The sequence below is a fragment of the Alligator mississippiensis genome, chromosome 5 (genome assembly GCF_030867095.1).
Source record: "Alligator mississippiensis isolate rAllMis1 chromosome 5, rAllMis1, whole genome shotgun sequence".
Classification (NCBI taxonomy): Eukaryota; Metazoa; Chordata; order Crocodylia; family Alligatoridae; genus Alligator; species Alligator mississippiensis.
Window position 1 is genome coordinate 11,131,811 of NC_081828.1, and position 16,927 is coordinate 11,148,737.

Consider the following 16,927-nt stretch of genomic DNA (forward strand, 5'->3'; position numbering starts at 1 on the left):
CAACTGGATTTTTGCAACAACAACAAAAATGTGGGGGAGGAGGGGGATGAACTGTTCCAAACAGAAGATTTTACCACATTTTCAACTCTCCTATGAAACACGAACTTTCATTTTTACCCAGGAGAACTTTTACAATCTTTCCTCCTATGCCTGAAGAAGGGTGTTTGTGCTCAAAAGCTTGCAAAGAAAGACCCCCCCCCCAATCTAGTTGCTCTGATAAAAAAGATCACCTCCACCACGAGTCTGATTCCTTTTACCAGCGAAGAGTTGCACTCCTCTGCAAAGGGCAAAACCAGTAGGGGCCATCAAGCTGGATGGATGCTGCCTTGGGCCGGCGATGCGGTGCACAGGGCGGCAGGAGGAGCTCTTTAGCTACTCTCCTCCGAGAGGAAAGTTTCCAGGGAGCATTCATTTCGCAGCAGAGGCCTTCTGTCAATAAACCCTCTTTTGTCTCTCCCTTCCTCGGCTGAGCCATGGGAGGGGCTGGTTAGTTTGCAGGAAGGATGTTGCGCCGCAGGAGCATCAGGACCGCCTGGGACTGGGATGCGATGGGCTTGATCCCGAGCGGTTTCCCTCTTCCCCGCCGGAGGGCGCTGCCGCCGCCCCGGGTCTCCGTGCTGGCTGCGGGGCGGGGAGTGTCTGCCCGGGACCTGCGAGGGCAAGCCCAGCTTTAGCTCGAGGCAGATCGGGCTGGCCACCGGTGTGCTGGTCCCTGGTGCTGCAAGCACAGCAGCTCCCTATGTCCTCCGTCGGATGGGGGATCTCTGAGGCTGTAAGGTAGGCGAGTCCCTATCCCCTGGGACCTTAGGTGGGCAGTCAGGGGGGTGAGAAGTGCTTGGGGGTGATGCTAGCTTTGCACCATTAAAGAAACTCGGAGGGGAATAGATGCCTTCCTTTGTCACGCTCAGAAAGCAGGCAGCCCCAAATATCTTCTCTTTTAAGATCAGATGCTCCCGTGGATTGGGGTTACCTATGCAGCGCTCCCTGCACCGAACCACGTCTTCATAGGTTGCATCATTTTATTCCCAGTTAAATGCTCCACAAAACTATGCCCCACAAGTGGCTGCTGATTTTTTTGTTGCAGCCCTGGAATTTTGGGCAACCAAATCTTACCTCTCCTCTTCCTTCATAACTAGCAAGACCACGAAAATCAGCAGCAGCTTTTGAATATATGGCTGGGAGATTGAAGGTGTGGCTGTAGAGTCCTTTGCACAACGGTTTCTTTGTGGAAATCCACCTTCAGGGCTGCACTTTCTTTGGAGGGGTTAATAGCAGCAGAGTTTCTCAGATACAGTTTTAAAATCTTGACCGGTGTTATTTGCGCTGAAATGCCAGCCACCACCACCACTCAGATCAAGGTGAGATGGATCCTTTCAATTAGAGCTCAGACTTCAGACCCCACTTTGTTTTCTTAATTAATTCTTTTGTACTGTAATATATTTGTAAGCATTGAACATCTTAAGCGAGTGCTAAGGAGAGAGTGGGTGTGGAGGTGGATTTATGCTTTATCTCAGTGTGTGGGAGATTCAAAACTTGTTCTGTCTTTTCTGTTTCTGGAGAACACTGTTTTTCTGACTAACAGAGCTTATGAATCATCATCTGCATAACTTTATATGGGAGCTGCTATTCTAAGTATCTTGCTGGAAACATCTAATCGACAAACAGTTGCATATGTTTGTATGTGCAACATACGTTTCCCCTCTCCAAGGCTTGCTCAGAATCAGATCAAAAGTTTCTTTCTGTGCTTGGTTTCCCACAGGGAGGATTGGGCGAGACAAGCTGTCAGGGTCTTTCCATGAGTGGACAGGAGGATTTGAAGTTGGTAATTAGCAGTTTTGGGACATGTCTCATTCCCTTGGAGATATGGTTGCTAATACCTGACATGCCCCTCAGCTTGGTGGAGACTGATGAGCCGTTGTGACTTTTGGCTTTGGAAATATCTAAGCCAGAGATAAAGTGGTCTCTGGCAGAAATGATTTTAGTAGCATCTGTCAAGAGGGATCCCCTGTACATAAGATGGCTTTCCCCCTGTTCTTTTGTCCTCTCTCCCTATCAACTGGCCCACTGGGGAAAGTATTAGTTAAAATGGTTGGAAAGTTTATTCTGCTCATTGTGCTGGGCAAATAGAAATCAAGGGAGTGGGAGCTTGGAAGGAAGAATAGGTTTGGGATTTCAGGGCAGGGACCATGAGCTGTTGAGGGGCCAGAGGTTGAACTTTAGGAGCACTGGCTGCGTGGGCTGGAGAAGCTTGCAGCATTGCTGCCTGCACTGGGCCTGCTCTTTTGTGAGAGGGCTTTATTCCTAAGAGCTGTCATTCTATCACATTTCACCAACTCTTAAGCCGTACCTCAGCTGTCATCCTCCCCCTCATGCTAATTTTTGAAGGTTGAACTGAGAACTATTCTCTGGGTTTTGCAGAAATAATGATCAGGCACCCACAGACATTAAAACAGGAGCTCATCTGTTCAAGTTACCTTTGCACTTTTCAGATGGAAGCCCTGCCCCTTCGATCAGAATTGCAAGGACAACTGGGCATGGCCCAGGTGCCAGGGCTCACCCTGGACTGCCAGTGCCACAAACTGTACCCCAGAATCGTGAAGCCTTGAAAATCTTGAGCTTGGTAATAAACTTGGGACTGTTTTTAGCTGCTGCCTGGTTTCTGAGCCTTAGGGTGCACTGAGATCATGTTTCTCAAGCTTTTCCTTGTGCGAGAAACACAGAGAATGCTATTCTGGAGCCATTTTAAATTAAAATATTCATAAAGATTCAGAGAAGGGCATGACTGAAAAGACCCCACTCCTGTAAGTTGACACAAGGTGGACTCATACATGCAGGTAGACTTCCACATGCTGATTTAATGGTAGAATCAGGACTAATGTTTAAATCTGGATCGAAACATCATGAAATACGGGGGTCTTTAGATCCAGGACTTAGTTCAAGACCATCTCTCTATATTTAGACAGAAAAATAATTTGGGTTATGACTTCATGCATTGAAGTGCTTTCAGTAGACTTGAACGCTCATAAAAATGCTGGATTGACAACTCTGGGGACTGGAGTCCTCCATACATAAATCCAGTTAAGATGCCATGTTTCAAGGACAGCATGTGGACAAGCTTGTCTATACAGCCTGACGTTTTACTTACCTTGTTCACTTCCCATAATGATAACTCCCTGGCCAGGCAGTCTCCGACTACTGTCTTGCCTGCAGTGACTGGTAAAACTTGTGTCTTAATTTTGATGTGGGACCCTGTCTGCTTACAGAAACAAAGCATAAACTCCTTTTACAGGAGTCACCACATGGCTGTTAGATACTTAATTTGGCTTAATGCCCAACCAGGGTGGATTTGAACTCCTGACCCAGGGATGAATGATGGTTCACATTATCAAACCTCTGAGTCATTCTATCTCCCAGTGACTTGAATTAATCTTGCTTCTCATCATATCTCTTTATTAAATGTGGTTCACATCAGCTTGTATTTCTTTCACCAAAAAATAATTGAGTTTTCCATTGAGTTGGCCCATCTGATAAGTAGCTGCATGAAAGGAACGTCGTCTCACCAGTTATGGTCATACTGAGTTTACCTTGAACTTCTGGACACTTCTTGCTTAACCGCAGCTCTTCAAATACAAATTTGGGCATAAATGGGTGTATTAGGTTACTCAGCTTTAAAGGCCATCTTAAAGTTTAAATTTGAATATGAAAAAAGAGAGTCAGTAAATATTACTGAAGAAAAAATACCCTAAAGGGCAAACAAACACTTATGGGGAAGCTGCTAATTGATCAAGTTTGTATTCTCTGTATTTTTCCCCTTGCTCTGAACTCTGAAGGGATGCATTGCTATTTATTTTATATTACAGGGCTTAGTCTCCAGCTGAGATAATGGCCGTATGTTCTAGGCTTTGTCCACACACATAGTAAGAGGCAACCTCCACCCTAAAGAGATTACAGTCAAATTTTTTAAAAATAATCTCTATTTTCGAAATGAGGAGCTGAAGCAGACAGAGACCAAATCAGATATACTCTTCCAAGTGTTGTTCTCATAATTTCATTAGCCAAGGCTCTGAAAAAATCCCACCTCCTAGCTGACATACCAATGCTGGCAAAACCCCTGGTGCAGAGCCATCTGTACTAAGAGAAGAGGACTTCTGTCAGTTTGCCCAGGTTATTCAGAAAGGTGGTGAAGCTATGCGGGCGGAAACCCCCCTACGTATCTTCACTAAAGGTGGCTCTGCTGACATAGCTGTAAGGACAGAGGTTTCTGACAAGTCCAAAGCGAAGTGTCCAGGGTCACACAGTGTCTAAAGCAGATCCAGGAAGTGCAGATCAGTTCAGTGCCTTTGTCATGAATCCCTGCTCCTCTCTGATTAGCTTTCAACCTATCACCCTATTGCAGGATGACAATTCACGCGCCAGTAGGAAATGCTGAATAGATACTCTTTCTTTAGTAGCTCAGTGGCTAGGACCCTCAGGGTGTGTTCAGCGTGCTGGCTTTTGTAGATCCCATTCATAGGTGCCTTACTCTTGCCTCCTCTAAAGGAGTCTGGGTGCCTAACCTTGGGTCTATAGATCCCACTGAGTGATGAGGTGCTTGAAGGTTGCAGTGCCTTAGTGCTTCCTTGATCCCTGCAGGTAAGGAATATACAGCAGGAGCAGGCAAAACCTGCACAAAGCCAAATGTCTGATGTTGGTATTGGTCCCTGGTATAGTGGAGAAGGTAGCATGGAAGGAGAAGCCAGCTTTGAGCTGAAATACGCCCCATTTTCTCAAGTTTATTGAGGGGTGTTGTTCCTATCTCTTGACCCATCAATGAGGCATTCTACTTAGCAGATATGCAAGTCATCATTGGTCTGCCCTTTGCCTTACGTTTAATTGCACAGAAGAAAAAAAACCCCAAACGATTCTGAAAGAGACCTTTGAAGGCAGCTATAAAAATCCAGGAAGAGATTCATAGTGGAAGCTACACAACTGTGTAGTTAGAAGAGTCTGGTCTGCAAAATGTAACGTTTGAAAGGGTCCTTCAAGAACAGCAGTGATCCTTTAAGATGATTGCAAGTCAGCTGAGGGAACGTGGCTTAAGCCACCTGTTTTTATTCTAAGTTTCATCAACTGCATAGTTTTGTCACCTCCCTTTTTTGATCATTTCACTGGTAACATCACATTTTTCAGAGGCAAACATTCTGCATTTAACAGCTGGAAAGACTTGCTTAAAGCCACAAAACTCCAACTCACCTGGTAAGAGTGTCCTGTGCCCCACAGTGCCACAGCCATGGAAACTTTTCCATGTTAGGGCATGGGGCTTCAGAACCTATTTCTGACCATAATGGCTTTGAAGATTACATTGTTCATACTTTCAAATGAACTAATATGGTGGTGACTCCCTGAGGCTGTTGAAACCATAGACCTGCACAACTTGAACTTTCCTGTTGATCCCAGTGTGTGGTTAACTCTGAACGCTAATAACGACACAGATCTTAACACTGCTATTTACATCATTGCTGATTATTTCAGTAGTGACATCTGGCTCATTTGCTTACCCCATAATTTCAGGATGCTGGCTGCCCTAATGTATCTTCCCCAGCTGTACAGTGCCATAGCACCTCCTGGGTTGCAGTGATGTGCTGTTGGTGGAAAAAAACTACAACTTCAGGAGAGCATAAAGATAACATTTACTATCAAATAAATACCGTGTCTTGTTTAAATGAAACTGCTGCAGAATTTCCAGAATGCTGCAGGGTCTATGAACATTACTGCATAACGAAGGTCAAACCGCTGCGGAGGGCATGGGGTCTTGTGAATAGTTCAGCTGCAGCCAGAATACGTGCATAAATCTTAGCCTGCGTAATTTTTAGAGATTGGGTTAGGCCCTTTTCTTTCAGAGAGCAAGAGGGCCACACTGCCTGCTCTATTTGCAGCTATATTTTAGCAGTCAGCTGTGTCAGGATACATGCCGTCGCTCTGGCCTATTATCTGCATTCACTTTTTAGATGAGACTACATAGACATGAGCCATTTTAACTGATCTGGAAGTGATGACATGATACATTTATGTCCTTTCCCCTAGCCTTTTTCAAAGAGCTTTGCTTTGATCATAAAACAATCTGGCAGTTTTCCAAGAGGGAGGAAGTGGGGAATGAAATCCAAAGACAAGATTTGTGCAAGTCCCTGGAGCTGACTGCTGGGATCCACAATTCTAGGCCTTCATTTAGCCTAGCTGTGAACATCAGGATTTCTTTTAAGCTATAAAGATATTTATAAGGCTACAGGAAAGTTCACATACCCACAGCCGGAGCTATATTTGTTCCTGCCTTTCTTTCCTCAGACATGTGCGTAGTTTCCATTTGTCATGGTAAGAATTCCATTTACGAGGGCAGAGTTTGGCCCCTAGTAAGCAAATTCAGAAAACACGGTGGTGTCAAAGCTACAGAGTGGTCCAAGCTTGACAACTGTCCCATCTGGGAGACTTTCCCTTCTGGAAATCAGGACAGTGTCCCTATTGACCCCCATCCCTTTCCTTTACTCCATGGTATAGGCCCTGTCACTTTTTCCTTTTGAACTGTTTGATACCTAGGCCTCCATCTGTAGAATGGCTGCTGCTTCTTTCCGCTATGGAGTGACCATCCTTGGGGCTGTCCTGCTGGTGACAGGAACACTTTGTTTTGCCTGGTGGAGCGATGGAGAGGTGGAGCCCACATCTAGTAATGACCCTCAGGTTGTGCCTCACGGAGAAGCCGAAGTGGTCCCCAGCTCCAGCTCCTCTAATGCGTTGCTCAGGTCCGTCAGCTTCTTCTGCTGTGGCATCGGCGGGATCCTCCTCCTCTTTGGGCTCCTGTGGTCTGTGAAAGCAAATGCTAGGGTGGTGTCTCAGCGCTATCAATACCACTTTCCTAGAGACCTTCACTACTTCACGGTGGAGCCTCTTGAAAAATGGACGTGCAGGTCAGTGCCATGTCTGCTACTGGGTCATTTAATGGGTTGGTTGAACCTGGCCGGGAATAAATTGTGGTTGGGACTTAGAGCAAGGTTTCAAGCCAGCAGAGCAACGAGGTTCAGAGAGGGCCTTCTAATAGAGGAGTGGTGGCAAAAAAACTAATTACGTTTTTAAAAAAGAACAGTACCAGGTCATGGAAAAGCTTGTATGCTGTCATTGCCTATGCAAATAAGGTCCTCAGTTTGATAAGCTGGGAGGTTCCTTCCAGACTCGTGTTCTTTAAATTATTCTCATTAAGGACCTCTCCATCAAACACATTCGTTTTGAGTTCTAGTCATTGTGGCTGTGCACAGCCTAAAAATAGATATGCAGATTTAAATGATCATAGACTTAGCTTTTATGTGGGATTTAATACTGTCCAGGCCTTGAACAAACACAGCCTTCCTCACCAAGGGGATAGGGTTAGTGAAGTGTGGCCCCACTGTTGCCAATGCTCATAACTGTTCTCATTTCATGTTGCCATATTTGCTAGGTTTTTTTAAGCTCCGGCTCCTAAAATTGAAAAATTTGTATGATTAATGTGAATTTCTAGCTCTTGTGATCAAAGAGAAAAGGTGGAAAACCTGATTCAAGCGAACCTGAAGTTGCAAACCCCCCGCATAAAGCAGTGTCCAGCTGTGGGCTGGAACATCCTTCTTGGGTCTGATGCAGGCTGGTGTTTTGACCTGGCTGCTGCCACCACAACTGCTTCTTCCTGCTTTTGGCTGTGGCACAGGTGCAGCTCCTCACTGCCTAGCCATAGACCCAGCGTGACGATATGCACGGACAAAATCCCTGCCATCAACATGCTGTCAAAGCCTCCTGGCCAGATCTAGTGACTCTGTGGGCTGGATCTGGCCTGTGGGCCGTATGTTGCCGACCCATGCCATAAAGATGCAGTCCTCTTTCTTTAAGCCAAGGTTTTGGCTTTTTCGGACCCTTGTGAGGTTTGAACGGAGGGGGTGTGGGTTGGGATAGTCCCACTAACGTGTGCCACCATGAGATAACTACCTAAGGATGCTGCCTTTCTCTCCCAGTCCCAATCCTTCCCTTGTGGCTGCTGTAGTGTTTGATCATTTTAGAACAGACAAGTATTGCATCAAACACAGAATAAGTTAATCATGAGCAAAACATTTCTACTCTAAGGATAGTTTAGCACCGGAATAGATGAATGAAGGAGGTTCTATCACTGGAAGTTTTCAAGACCTGGTAGATAAATATTGGTCAGGGAGGGCTGAAGTATTGTTGATCCTGCCAAATCCTTTCCAGGTCTCTTCCAGCCCTATTTCCTGTGATTCTGAGATAGGCACTGCTGCCGTGGAAGCTCCTGTTTGGATGTGTTTCCCATTGCCCAGTCTGCAGCAGACTTCCTCTCCGTGCTCGTTGCATCAAGTCCCTGTGGTTCCTTGTAGTGTTTGCTCACTTTGCAGTTTGGCTCTCTCCATATGCATATTTGCTGGAGCAGCATCGTTTGTGGTTGTTTTTAGCCCAAGGGAACAATCATCAGACTGAGTCTCTCTGACAGATTTCAGCAAGCAGAACACCGTGGTGTGACTAGTGGGATTGCTGGGAGAAGGGGGAGCTCCTTTCTATTGAAACGGTCTGGCAGGGCAATCCATCCTTCGTATTTGGCCTGTCTGTTTTACCAAGATGATGGGAACAGCTCTGCAAAATACTGGGAAGTGTCAGGCAGGTCAGCACGGATGTGCAATGGAACAACAATCCTCCTCTCCATTAGGGCTGGGAAAATGAATTAGTGTCTCTCAGCCTCATCCCTCTGCATTGGATGGAAATCTTATTTTAGGAACTTTGCTGTGCATTAGCCTGCAGTGAGGCTGCTCCATCTACGCCCTGTGGAAATCTCTGCCATTTGCCCAATTGCTTATTTGGGGGCTATTTTTCCTGTTGCTCAGATTAAACTCTCCATTCTGTAGGTTCAGGGTGGGCTGGGCACATTGTAACAGAGATTGATTTCCTGGCACATGCCACCACCTGAATATCCATGTTCTTTCAGTAGACCAGGAATTGGCAACACTTTAACTCAGGGGTGTCAAACATATGGATCACGGGCCAGATCCAGCCCATGAAGCCACATGATCTGGCCTGTGGGTCTTTGCATGTGGCACCGTGACTGACCCCCTGTGCTGCCTCTGCAGTGTCGGGTCCAGCCTGCGTGCCACGGGCAGCGCGCCCCCCTGCATGCCACGTGCACAGCCAGGCCCAGGGCTTTGCTGCATGTGGTGCCTGGGCTGGATCCAGTGCTTTGGGTGCTGAGCAGGGGGTCGGTCCTGGTCTGGCTTGCAGACTGGCCCAGTGATCCTTATCCAGCCTGTGGGGCTAGCTGAGTTTGACACCCCTGGTTTAACCAAAGCTTCCAGCCACGTGGCTGTGCTCAACTACACCCAAGCCTCAGACACTATCCTTGTGCCACAGGTGGGGAAGGATACTGTGAAATGTCTGTCTTTGACAGAAGACCTAACTCCCTCAGCAGGCTCCTGCTTCCCCTACTCTTCAAGTCAGACTCTAGTTTTCTTCTCCCTGGAGTATGCACTCCTCAAAGCTCCCCGTTTGTACAATTGACTCCACCTGAAATACAAGCAGAGGGTAATAAATATGAATACTGCACAGCTAGGGGGACATGGGACTGATTTTGAATGGTGGCAGCAGCTGTGACTACAACTCACGGTGCAGAAACTGCTTGTTATGCCCCTGCCTAAAGAGCAAAATCAACACAAACCAAATGCTAAGTGATACAGAAATACAGCTGGACTAAGGATCTGACCCAGTGCCTGTGAAGGCTATGGAAGGACTCGCACTAAACCTCTAAACATGGTCGTCTACACCCATAGCCAGGCGTGAAGCATCCTACAAAGCCTCAGAGACTTATTCCTAGTTCTTACTCAAAGCCATTTTTTCTCATTTGTGCTCATGCTTGATCTCCCTCCTTGAGAAGTTTTAGGTGCGTTTTTTGAAAACAAAATTAACTGCCAAGAGGGAAAGTGCTGTCTTGCTGTACCATGAAAAGGTTTTCTTCATTAAAGCGGGCTGTAGGAAACAAAGGCCTAAAAGGAACAGAGGCACTTACCGCAAATGTCTCTCTTGGGAACACAAACTCCAGCTTCCACTTGCTCCAGTTGCTTTTTGGCAAGCATTTGAAAGTTGGAAGGCCAGATTCTCAGCTGGCTTGAATCAGTTCAGTTCAGGAGAGCTGCATTGATCCACACCAGCTTGAACCTGCTGAAGTGCAAACAGTTATGTCTGCTAGGCTCAGGCTCACTCCAGGTTAGTCTTACCTCTGCTCTTCCCTAAAATCCCAGAGGTTATCTACCCAGCACCACATACACCCAGGGCAGGAAAGAGAGCAGAACTGCTTAGAAAGAGCTCACCGAACACCAGCTGTGCTGGCACTCACATGAGAAAACTTCAGATGAGCTGTGCAAAGACCAGCTATTCCATTTTGCAGACAACTTCAGTATTATGTTTTTCCCTGCTCTAATTCAGGACAACTCCCTTGCCCCCAAATTTGTAAGATCTCTGCAAAAGGGAATGGATCCGTGGGTCTAAGCCTGCCAACGGGTTGCTTCAAAGCTGCAGACCCTGTGGGCCTCGGGATCGTTATAAATACTTTGTCTTTATGATGAATCCCACCTGAAATAGAAGCAAAGTGTACTAAATATGGGTAAAATTAAAGAGAAAAATCATCACCAATCAAATGTTATAGCTGTGAGAAGGGCCACTAAGCTACCATCACAAACCCAACAGCTATGGGGTTGGGCCATGATGGGGAATCAGGTAGTTGAGCTGTTCAGAAACCTGCCTGGGCTCCACTTGGTTAAAATCAGACGATCTCCACAAAACCTCTTGCTTTTGCTGCACCTGCACAGTCTGAAGGGGTAAGATGTTCTGTCTGGATTGTTTTGACCAGCTCTGTTTTTGCCTCACCCAAAATGAAACCTGCTGAGAGCTAGACAGCCTTGTCCTCTTGGGTATTGAAATTAAAAGCTCCAGGCCATTAGCCATGTGCTGTGCACAGCAACAAAAATCAGGCTGTTTCTACGAATCCCAGGAGCAATGTGGAGTGTTATATGAAAGTGCATGACTGTAAGAGGTAGGTACCCTAGGTTTGGATTCCTTTTGCTGGGCATTGGCCAAGTACAGAATGCTTGAATGCCATCTACTGGCACTTTACCCACTATTATTTGTATACAGGACTTTCCATTTTAGAGAGTTCTCCAGTACCGCATGGCTACCCTCAAGAGGCTCAATCCTTCTAGGTCAGGACTGATGCACACTAGGGTGATGTACTGCAAACTCCTCAGTCCCTGCAGTGAACTCCATCCTCACGATAGTCCACTTCTCAACTGTTTTCAAACTGGACGGGGTCACTGTGCCTCAAACCTGTAGCAATTGGGCCCTCGCTACGATGACAAATGCCCTTGTGGACAAGTTCAAACCATGTCCCACGTCGTTGACTCGTGTGCTTTTGCTACCTGTGGCCTTCAGGCTCTTCCCACTGGTGATGATATTGCCTAAGATGATGGAAACAATATGCTGAAACTGCATGTGCTAAATAAAATAAAAGATAGTCTCTTGACATATGCCCTCCCACGACAGTCCATTCCCAGGCCTTGCCTCCCTGTTATTGCATACAGAAGTTTTCACGTTCTGAGTTTCCAAGGCCCTATGAATCGGGGCCCCCTGGTTTGTAAGGGGCCCCTTGGGGTTTCTTTTGTGTGTCTGCCAACTGCAAAGCAGTGTCACAAGGTCTTATTGCTGCCATACAATCATCACATCTCAGCCCATGTCCTTTTATGAGAGGTTTGTGGTTGTGGCCTGACTTGCTTCCCCCCCATTTATAACCATCTTCCCTTCAGGAAAGGGGAAATGAGAAGGTGAAGAGCTGTGTGAATGTTTTACCTGTACACAAGCTGTGTTTACTCAGCAAAAGGAGGTTGAAAGTAACAGCAGTGCGAGACCGGTAGCACAAATATTGTATTTTTCCCAGGTCCTCCCCACTGACGGTTGGTTAAGGATTAACCTGGGCAAACGAACAATAATGTTCAGAATAATGTGGCTGTTATGCATGTGCAGCATGGGAGCACCCCGGGGATCTGAGGCCACAAAGTAAAGGCACTGGAAAGCCCCAGCTCTACTGCAGCGACCTGCATATCCTGACTGCTCTTAGGGCCTTTGCTCCTCTACCCTCCAGCCTTCCATTTTCTCTCCCTTCGTTAGCTATGCCTACCTGTTGCCCCTTGTTATAGGCTGGTTTGGTACCTTGCCTGGCAGCCTGGGTCCTGGCTCTTAGTATAGTTTAGACTCAAAGAACCAGAAATTCAGCTCAGCCCAGCAGAACATGGGCATCACGGGCCTCCAGGCCTCCCAGCTGTGGTGGCTGAAGAGGGATTTGAGGCAAAGGTATTGCTCAAGACTTAAGACTTAGCTTGAATAGCACATTTCATGAGTTAGGAAGACATTTGTGGGAGATGCAAATGGGGCACTGAATTCGGGCACAATCGGTGTAGGATGGCACCGTAAGAAACAAAGGCGAATAAGGGGAGAGAGGGATTTGAAAAGGCACTGGAGGGAGTGTGGTTCATTTGTAGGCATCCAGGTCTCCTAAAGACAAACCCGTATGATTTAAGGCAGATCAACAGCAGCTTGCACATTGCTCTGACCAAATCATGCAGCCCTCTTCCCCTCTCAGGCATTCAGGCTCTCACTTTTCAGCATGCTGCTACATGCGCTACCACAAGATACCTTGTGGCATTGTACCAAGGTATTGTGTACATCAGCCACTTAAGCCAGGGTTCCTCAGAACCTCTTTCAGGACATGGGTAATCCTTTAAGACATCAGCACTCTCTTGAATTGCCTCTCCTTCTGTCTGCAGTGGCCTGCATGGGAAAGCAGTATGAACGAGTGTATCTGCCCTTTCACGTGGCTTCTGGAACCTGCAAAGAAAATGCCACCAGTGCCGGGGTCCAGAGTGTCAGCAGTGCTCAGTGGAAGCTGTTAGGTGCTGAGTGCTTTTTGGAGATCTGGCCATATGCCCAGCACCACCACCACCATGTGCTTTGCACACTTGGCTGGAGGGACCAGCATCTGGCAGAAGAGTTACTATTGTTGTGCAGTGGGTCGTGGTGGGTTTCTCCTCCCCTGCCCTCTTCTACATTTAAGCAGAGTAACATGACAAAAACCTGACCTCTCTGCTGGGAAGCCAGGTGTTTTGGAACCTCTGCAGGTTACTGCCTGTGTTTCATTATAAACTCTCTTTGACAAACTAACAACCCTTGGGTTTCCTCTAATGCAGTTTTGCTTTGCTTTTCCTTTCAGCACCTGGGACGCCAACGCTATCCCCACCTATGAAGAAGCCCTGAACTGCCGGCCGGCTGCGAGCACCCTTGGTTACATACAGCCTCCTGGCAGGAAGGAGGAGGATACACCGCCGATTCACCAAGACGTTGATGAGGATGAGATGTGGCAAGGGAGCTGGAGACGCAGCTCCTCAGACAGCGAGCTGCTCAGGAGCTTACCTGTGCGGCTGGAGATGGAGTTGCAGGATGACCCAAGGGCTACCCCACCGCCCAGCTATGAGAACATCAGCATACGTGGTGTATGATCTGCAGAGCGTGCCAGGTGCTTAGGACTCTGTAGATTTCTACCTAGTCTGTTCGCTTTAGAGCCTGCCCTTCCCATCTGTAATATATTGATGAACTGAACAGGGAGAGGTAAATCCACTGTTACAATCAGAATCTCTTTTCAGGGAATAAATCCAGAATAATCAGAGTAGGGTGACTGATCTCAAGGCTCTTGATTTCTGAATTCTGTGGATAATCCATGTATTTTAAAGTCTTCACATTTTTAATGAAATGGCTGATGATTGCAAATACGTTACATTTTACAGGCAGTAGGACAGAGAACAGTTATTTATTTGGACTGCAAAGGATGACCATTGAAATACATGGGGAACCAGAGAGGTACAGCTAAGGTTTGCATTTCTGTACATATATAAGTGATTTAGGTTTTAAAACCTGTTTTCAGAAGTGATATAGGCACTGAGAAGGTATGTCCTGTTGCCTTTCAGTGACACAGCTATTATTTTCAAAAGTGATTTTAAGAGCCCTTAGGGACTTGATTTTCAAAAAGGATATCTCAGAATTGACACCTGCTGATTTTTAAAATCTTGGCCTTAGCTCCTAGGTACCTGGGAATATGTCTACAATGTAGTTGTAGCAGCGATTGCACAATTGCAGTGTTATATAGACATATGCAACCTGTCTTTAAACTGGCTAGTTTGGGTACCAGTAGCAGGCATCCTGGATCTCCATATAGACTAATTTACCCTGGTTTATAGGCTGGTTTAGCAGCCCAGCCTGACTTCTATGCTAAACTGCCACTGGCATTTGAGTCAGTTAGTCTAAGGCTGCCTTGGATATGCCTAAACCACACCAGACTCACTGCAGTGACAGACCCTGCATTACTCACGACAATGAGCCTTTCACTTTTCACCCCTCAAGGTACTTCTGGAAAGTTTTTATCCTAAGTCCATAGGTATTAACATAAAAACAGAGGCTCTCAAGCTATGGTCACCTACTGGCATCTTGCCATGAGCTGGAGAGCTCAGCGAAGCCAGACTTTGTGAGCTGTATTGAAAGCAAAAACACATTGACTTCTGCTGATTGTTTCCCTGCACGGAAAATCAGACTTTGTAAAGGTATCCCAAGCAACACAAAGCACGTGGCAAAGGGGTATCGGGGAATCCTGGATACTAATCAGCTGATGAGCTGATAGCAGTGCTCCACAATTGAAGTAGTTTGTATTCAGCTTGTTTTTCCATTAAATCTGTTGCTTTGCTGCTGTCTCTTGGGAAGCTTGCATGCTGTAGCCCTTCAGTCTTGCCATAAAGGGTTGGATGTTGCATGCTTGCTGGCTGCGGGAGCCCAGGGGCCAGATAGCACTCAGTGTACTTGTTATGGATGGCAGTGCCAAGGAGCCATTGGACTGTGCAACTGGCAGCCTGCACAATAACGTGGATATAGGAAGTGCTGTGTTCTCCCTGTCATGGGAAATCACATCTTGGGACAGCGGGAGATAGATATTCTGTAAAACGGCTAATACAAATCAAAACACTGTCAGGAGAGGAGCAATCTGCAGGTTCAGGATTTATGATGGAGAAATGAACTGCGGCCAGTGTAGGGAGGGGCAAGGTCCCCGGCTGTGAGAAATGGGCAACAGGCCATGACTGCAATGGAACAACCCACTGAGAACCTGCTCTAGAGTTGGTGGGGCAGGCAAAAGGACCAAGCTTAAGCCTTTGCAGTCCACTGTAACTGGGTAAAAGGCTCTACAGGTGCCCAGTAACAATCCAACAGTAGTCCAAGCTACTCTGATTATGAAGCATGGGCTAAATGTGATGGTGAAGAGTCAGGGATTCCCCTTTGGTAGGAGACAGGAGCTACAGAATCTCGCTTTGGACCAACACAGCCTCAGGGGAAGCACTGAGCGTGCGTGCGTATGTAACTCTAAGGACGTGGGGACGTGAAGAAGGTAGCCTGTCACCTTCAGTACTGTGTGTGGTGAGGATATCACGTAGTTCCTTATCTCTTCCTTCTTTATGGGAGTGGAGGGTGGCCTTTTTTTAAAAGGATCTCTGTCTGTTTCCTTTTTGCTTTGCATTTGCAGGCAAACATCCTTGTACGGTCATCCAGCTACAAACAGGTTCAAGCCAAACAAAAGCAGCGTTTGTACGCACGTTTTACCCAACTTCCAAAAATGTCACTAACTACATTGCACTTCCAATGGACCAGTCATTGATAGCTCAGTTGCTTCCTATTTGTTCGCCCTGCAAGTATATATAAATATTAATTCCACAGCCCTGGCTGCCTTTTGTTTTAAAGTGTGTAGTGGGGATATTTTTTTGGTTTAGATTTCATTTTTGAGCTAGTGCTCTGCAAAAATACACCCTCAGCTACTCAAGTACTGTATACGGATGCTTGATACAGGGCTGGTTTGGTCAGGGATCAGCCTGCCTTGCGCAGGGGTTTGGAGTGAATAGGACTTCCTGAGGTCTCTGTCTGTCCTGATAGTCTGTGATTCAATGCTACAGTTTTGGTAAACAAAACGTGCATCTCAGACAGTGGTATAGGTGGCTGCTGCTAGGTCTGAGGATTATGGGGGTGCAGACACATGATGTAATTACTAGGGAATAACTTCTGTGGGAGCTTACACACGACCAGTTGTCCTACGCTAGCTGCCTGCAGGAGGTGGCAGTGCAGAGTCTGGTCAGTAGATGATGGGGTTGACGTTGAGCCAGCTGCTACCTCAGATGAAGCTGACCTGGAGAACAGACATTCCCTGTGATACTTTTCCGATGTAATAAAGTTACTACGTGTTTATCAAGGGACAAGTGCATCTTGTATGGACTCCACATTTCCTAGATAGGCAGTGTGTTGTGTGTCCAAACCCATGTAACAGAGTCTGCAAGAATGCTAATATTTTCCTATCTGAGCTAGTGAACAACTTTTAAGATCAACCTTTTCCCCTGTATTCAACAGAGTCAAGACTGATCTGATTCCCCTCCTAGCCAGGCTGCAGCATCGACATTGGTACACATATATCAAAGGCTGGGCTCAGCATCGGGTTGGTGGAAGAGTGTGGAGGGATCTTCCAATCTTTTATGCTCCCTCTGCTGGTGGAGCCCAGTCTGCCCTCCCCTAGCTTCATTCCTCCCTGGTCTTCCACATTCAGGCACTGATTCGTTATTGCAATTTTGCGAGCATCATTTATTTAAAGTATATTTATTTACCAGAAGCCCGGAAGCAGTTGTTTTGGAAACAGAGGCAAGGAGAAGTCTGTTGACTTCACAAACAGATAGGAGATAAACACAAGGTCAGAGGAATTTTTGGGCAGTTACCAGCCTTAACCATGTCCCCAAAGAAACCGGACCCAGCAACACAG

General features: G+C 46.6%; 1 protein-coding gene across 1 annotated transcript; it reads left to right on the forward strand.

The window, feature by feature from the left end:
* The first annotated feature begins 420 nt into the window (after positions 1-420).
* Positions 421-16,370, forward strand: TMEM61 (transmembrane protein 61). The gene is made up of 3 exons (XM_006258601.4): positions 421-777; positions 6,571-6,938; positions 13,304-16,370. Exons 2-3 carry the CDS (start codon positions 6,586-6,588, stop codon positions 13,587-13,589), a joined length of 639 nt encoding a protein of 212 aa, XP_006258663.1. The 5' UTR covers positions 421-777; positions 6,571-6,585; the 3' UTR covers positions 13,590-16,370.
* Positions 16,371-16,927: the final 557 nt, after the last annotated feature.

Excerpts from the sequence above, each read along its gene's own strand:
- TMEM61 (XM_006258601.4), top strand. The coding sequence starts at position 6,586 with ATGGCTGCTGCTTCTTTCCGCTATGGAGTGACCATCCTTGGGGCTGTC. Across the intron at positions 6,939-13,303 it reads CTTGAAAAATGGACGTGCAG|CACCTGGGACGCCAACGCTA; the intron begins GTCAGTGCCATG and ends TTTTCCTTTCAG.